This window comes from Chiloscyllium plagiosum, chromosome 13, assembly GCF_004010195.1.
Source record: "Chiloscyllium plagiosum isolate BGI_BamShark_2017 chromosome 13, ASM401019v2, whole genome shotgun sequence".
NCBI lineage: Eukaryota > Metazoa > Chordata > Chondrichthyes > Orectolobiformes > Hemiscylliidae > Chiloscyllium > Chiloscyllium plagiosum.
In genome coordinates, this window is record NC_057722.1 from 51,779,941 (window position 1) to 51,785,864 (window position 5,924).

Genomic DNA, 5,924 nt, shown 5'->3' on the forward strand with positions numbered 1-5,924 from the left:
AACCAACGCAAACATGGGGAGAATGTGCAAACTCCACACAGAGTGTCATCCAAGGCTTGAATTAAAGCTACGTCCATGAGGCTGTGAGATTGCAGTGCTAACCACTAAGTCATCGTGCCACCTCATCTACCCTGTCAAGCAGTCTAAGAATCTAGTATGTTTCAATTACATCTCCTCTCAGTCTTCTAAACTGCAATGAGTACAAGCCGCATTTACTCATTCTCTCATTAGAAAATCCTTCCATAACTTGGATTAACCTAAACTGCCTCCACAGATCTTTCCTTGCTCAGGGGCCCAAAACTGTTCACCGTATTCCAGCTGTAGCCTGACTGTTGCCTCATATAAGTTGAACATAATCTCTTTGCACTATTCATAAAATATTGGACACTATATGCTTCATTAACTGTTTGGTCTACCTTAGCAAGTCCTCCCTGTTTTTATACTCCAATCCCTTTGAATTTAAGGTCAAAATTCCATTTGCCTTCCCTATCTCTGCTGAACTTGGATCCTAGCTTTTTGTGATGCATGTCTTAGGACTCCCAAATCCCCATCTGCTGCAGCTTTCTGCAGTCTTTCCCCATTTAAATAGTCTTTAGATCTTCTAATTTTCCTGCCAATGTTCATAACCTCACACTTTCCTACATCATATTCCATCTGCCTAATTTTTGCTCCATCACTTAGTCTGTCTCTCTCCCTCTGTTGACTCCTTGAGTCATCCTCACTGCTTCCGTCCCTAATTTTTTATGATTGACAAAATTGGTAATAGTACATTCATTTCCTTCATTAAAATCATTCCCTGTGGCATTCCACTAGTTACAGGTTGCACTCTTGAAAATGCCCCCTTAATCCATTCACTCTTGTTTTTAGTAGTTAGCCAATTCTCTATCCTCGCTAACTGCAAACATCATGGATTCTTATCTCATTGAGTAGCCTTATGTCTCAATAATTTATCAAACATTTTTATGAGAGAATGGTTCCAGGAATGAGGGACTCCAATTATGAAAATATACTGGAGAAGTTGTTTTACTTGTAAGAGAAGACTAGAAAAGATTCGATATTCAAAAGTATGAGGAGACCAAGCAGAGTAGATAGGGAGAATAAGAGGATACTGATATGTTAATTTAAAAAATAAGCAGGTATGATGTGATAAATAGTCTTATTTCACCCATTAACTGGTTAGGATCTAAAGTATTTAAATTCACCTTGGGAGTTGCTTATGTACTCTGAGAGAAACACTTTTACAAATGTGTTCTATTTATTTATTATCTTGTATTTATTTTGACAGCCAAGAAATCCTGTAACTTCTCAAATTGCTTCTCTTCCAGACCTCACGAATGTACACTGGTCCTTTGTATGAGGATCTGTGTGCTGGAACCATGAAGGCCATTGCCATAGAGACCTTTTACCTGACTCAGAACAGACTGCATGTGAACTTGAGGAGAGCAATCCAACAGATTTTTGCACACAGTGCTAATCCTGCTGCTGTTATGACATTTCTAGAAGATAAACCATCTGATGCATCAAACCCCATCTCACTCAGGGATGTTAATGTCTCAGCGTAGCTGATCAACCCATACCATTATTGGATGCATCCTAGAAAATAACTTACACGAGAGCAGCTCTGGAAACTGAAAATGTTTCCAGCTATGACTTTTTAATTTAAACAAATTTCCAGGATTTACGCTGGTTACCTTATGGACCTCTTCCAGGGAATGGAGAAGCCTAAATCAGCATTCCAAAACTGTTTCTTACAAGACAGTATTTCATCCAACCATTGGGCATGTAGTTACAGTAGTAATCTTGTCACTCTTGACATACATATGGGACATGTAGCTTCACAGATTGTAGATTGAGGATGATTCATTGATAATCCAGGCACTCGAAATCTTCAGTGAGCAGAACAGCTTGAAAGAACAGACAGCATCCCAGCTCCAGCAAGTTAGTTACTACAGTGTAGAACCTATTGCTGCTTGAAGAGGTTGGTGCTAATGAAATAATTACGTCGGTTCTGCTATAACATGTGTTTCTTTGACACGAATCGGCTTGAACGCACTTGAAGAATTTAGACCGTTATTTGTAGAATGCGAACTTTCCTTACCTGTATTGGCTATAACATGATTCCGGCCCCATCAGTTTAAATGGTGTGGCTATTGTGTGATTTTCTTACAACATGAGATCGCACAAGAACAGAATTATCATGTTATATCAGAACAGACTGTAGTATAGTATTAGTTGCTTCTGGTTAGTTAGTTACAGAATAAAAACTACGTATGATGTATTGCTAAATTGAACAGGAATAACTGAGACACCATAAAGCATAAGAATTCTCATTTTGCCAAAACAGAAAGATTCATTAGTAAACCTCTCACTTCTAATAAGTTTGATGGTACATGTTGCTCAGCTCAAATATACCATTTTCAATATAAATTAGTATTAATAAATTAGTAACACCAGTAATTGTTCAGCAGTAATGCATTATTTAATGCAAGGTCTTCTGGTGCATTAATTGGTGCATAATGCATCTTGATTTTCTCTTGGAAAGGAGATTTCAGCCATAAGGAATACCCAACTTAATTCATGATACATACTTCAGGCAGACTAGAATCTAGACTGGGATGCATACAAAAGCATAGAGATGTAAATGTAATGATTTAAATGTTATGCATTTGGGTTGTTTCAAAGTATTTTCTATTGACCCCTTTGCATTTGATCCAAAATTAACATTAGTTTATTTTGCCTTTACATTGTACTATGATTTGAAATGTGTGTCACTTCTCTTATTGTTTTCTGATATTCTACTTCACATTTCTGTAGAATTTTTTCAAAAAAATTATTGGAAAGAATATTTTCGAGAAAGTAAATGAACTCTTGAATTCTTAGAGTTCAGTTACTTGCACTCTTTGAAATAGTGGAATTAGGTACTTGATTATTTTATCCAAATTAATCAACTGTTCCATTACAGTATACATAGAAAAACAAATCATCAGAATGATTAGCTTAAAAAAAGAACATTTGTTTCAATGTTCTAATGAGATATTTTCTGTTAATCTCTAGGACAAGCCTTCATTATACATTGCAGCTTATATAATAGAGTCTAAAGTGTACCATCTCTAAGCACCATTTCATTTCAATTCCATCGTGCCTTTGTTTCAGTTATTTTAGAAATTGGCAAACCTAGTGGGTTGATGGGCTTATCTGAGTATTTAATTATCATTCTGTGCTGGAGCAGGATGTTATAGAACTTAGGGTGTGATGCATTAAAGTTCAACATTGGCTGTTGTTTCACAGTCTGCTGGTTTAGGTGCCTGGTTGTGGTTCAGAGGTAAGATAGAATATTGTGCAGTTGGTTATGATTGGTGCTGTACTAATGTGGTGGTTTTGACAGTTGCCAACAATTTCTGTTTGTTTCGATGCCTGACTATAGTTCCACGGATTATCTAGGACACCTCTCTTATTCATCTTTGATGAATAGTATGTGCTCCCATAGCTATAAATGTTGGAATTAGCAAATATGCTATTCAGAATGACCGAGGAAATAAAGACAAGATTGAGAGAATTATAGCCAATGTGTCAACACTGGAACCACCTCACCAAAGTCCATTTATTCTGATAAATGTTTGTACTTTTTCCCCCATTTTGTTTTCTTGTATTTCTTAAGTATGTTCACAAAGAAGTAAATTTTTATAGGGGCCAAAAACTGTGTTATGAATTTGCACAAGAACTTGTATGCAACTGTTTAACTGGCCATACTTTTCAGAGGTAGTGCAGCCAATGTGCCTTTTTTTATCAGTATTCTACTGATTTATAATCTGTTCCCTTTTAGCAGAAGCCTCAGTATACCATGTTCAGTAAAATGAAATAAAACACTTCCTCAGAAAATGGATTGTTAATTGTTTACAAAAAAAATTCTGTAAATCAGAACGATTTTATGATGTCCAGATAATAGACTTATCTTACCAACCCAAACTGATTTATCTTCTGTCTTTTTACACAAAAAATGTTTTGCATAATGGCAAATTATTGTTAAGATGAAAGTTATATTTTCCCCAAGACTGAAGAAGCTATTTATCCATGATCTTATGTGGAAGTTGTAATTTTCAGGTTTATGTTTTTCATAATGTTCATTGATAACTAATGAAGATTAAAATAAAAATCAAACACAGTTCTGATCAAATATACCAAGAACATTATAACATGTCTTTATCTTCTTGGATGTTAACTGATCTGCTGTATATTTCCAACATATTCTGTTTCTATTTTCAGATTTCCAGCTTTCAATTTTGTCTTTCATTTGTATAGATAAAACTATCTTTTTATTAGCCAACTAAAACCATAGAAACATTTTTATGCTTACAAATTCATCAAACTGAACTATATATATCTGTTTTAAAAGGAAAAAAAAGTACTGATAATGTGAAACATGAATGTATACAAAAATAAACAAGGAAGCCATGATTTAGTGGTTGACTTGGACAGTGCCATTGTTTCAACAACGTAAGAACAGACAGAGGTTTGTTACATCTCCAGTAACATTTGGAACATTACTGGAATTGTGTGTTTGTGTATGGGACATAAAGTAGAGCAGACTGTAAAGTAATTTTTCAGTCAAGAAAGAACAATGCATACATCTGAACTGATATGTTGTGAGGCAGTGGAAAAGCCTAAAACTGAATACTTGAAAAGTATTTTCTGGAGAAAATCTGAGTACATTGGATTGAGTGCATGGCTATAGCCTCAGAAATTTCAGTTGGTTTATCACCAGAACTTTGTGTTTGAAAATGAAAATGTACTTAAGAAGGAATAAACAATTATAAAATGGATAATACTTCTTGGTAATGGAGACCATATACATATTTTGTATACATCAAATGTGTAAGTTCTGTATATTAGGCAATTTAAAATAATTAAGAAGATTTGTAGCTCAAGTTGAGGTTCTGGATGTACTGAGGTTCTGACTTGGACCCGATTTACCACCCCCTGAGAAAAAGAACAGGAAATGACATCACCATAGGAAATGACATCATTAAATGAAACCCAAACATATAAATAGAAAGCAGGAATCATCAGCAATGCTTTGGCCGGAGGCTCACCGAAGATGTTACCTAGTATGGTAACGAAACGGCTGAAAATGAACTTCCAGCTCAGCAAGCAAACCTACATCCAGAATTTAAACAATTGATTTTAAAATTTTTAATTTTCCACTTTTGATGTGGATTGCTTTGTACTTCCTGTTGATAAATATCAACATTTTTGTTTATTTCTTATGCTGCACATGCTTTACTTTAGGCCTATAGTGACCATGTAGAAAGGATTAATCCAATTTCCATTGATATTTATAAAACTGAAGTTATGTGATCTATGAAAAACATAGTGCAAGATACTTTGAGCTTTCATTGTAGAGAAAGATCTGAAAATACTCTATAATTTGTCAATATCAGCTTAGAAAGCTTGGGTATCACCTTTCTTTACAATTGGGTGAATTTTTATTCATGTCGGATTCAATCTGTTCTGGTGTTTTCAATTTTTATATGCTGTGTTATGCAGATCCTTTAGTCTAAAGACAGAACTTGCCACTTAAGTTCAGCAAAGTGTACAGGTTCTCCAATTCCTGGTATATTTTTAAAAATTTAATAGATCCTATAATCAAATAAAATGTAATGTTGAAGTCACAGTGCTCTAAAGGTGATTTATGTGTCTCCTATCAATTTCACATGGGGAGGCGAGTTTGCATTGGTGACTTGCCACTTATTTTATCTTGGCAAATGCGATTAGATTTATCTAGGATATCTGGTCGGCATGGAAGAGTTGGACCGAAGGATCCGTTTCCCTGCTGTACAACTCTATGACTTTAATTGTGAACCAAAGTAAGGCATGGATACTTGCTAACCTTTCAGAATAGCATTCAAAAGAAAATTATCCAGCCA

At 35.0% G+C, this 5,924-nt stretch overlaps 1 protein-coding gene across 1 annotated transcript in view; it reads left to right on the forward strand.

Annotated features, from left to right (window-relative positions):
- rnpepl1 (arginyl aminopeptidase like 1) overlaps positions 1 to 4,245 on the forward strand; it is a 63,264-nt gene extending 59,019 nt beyond the window's left edge. The window contains exon 10 of the mRNA XM_043703019.1: positions 1,316 to 4,245. Within this exon, the coding sequence (XP_043558954.1) occupies positions 1,316 to 1,562 (247 nt within the window). The 3' untranslated portion in view covers positions 1,563 to 4,245. The remainder of the gene's footprint in view (positions 1 to 1,315) is intronic.
- The last annotated feature ends 1,679 nt before the right edge of the window (positions 4,246 to 5,924 follow it).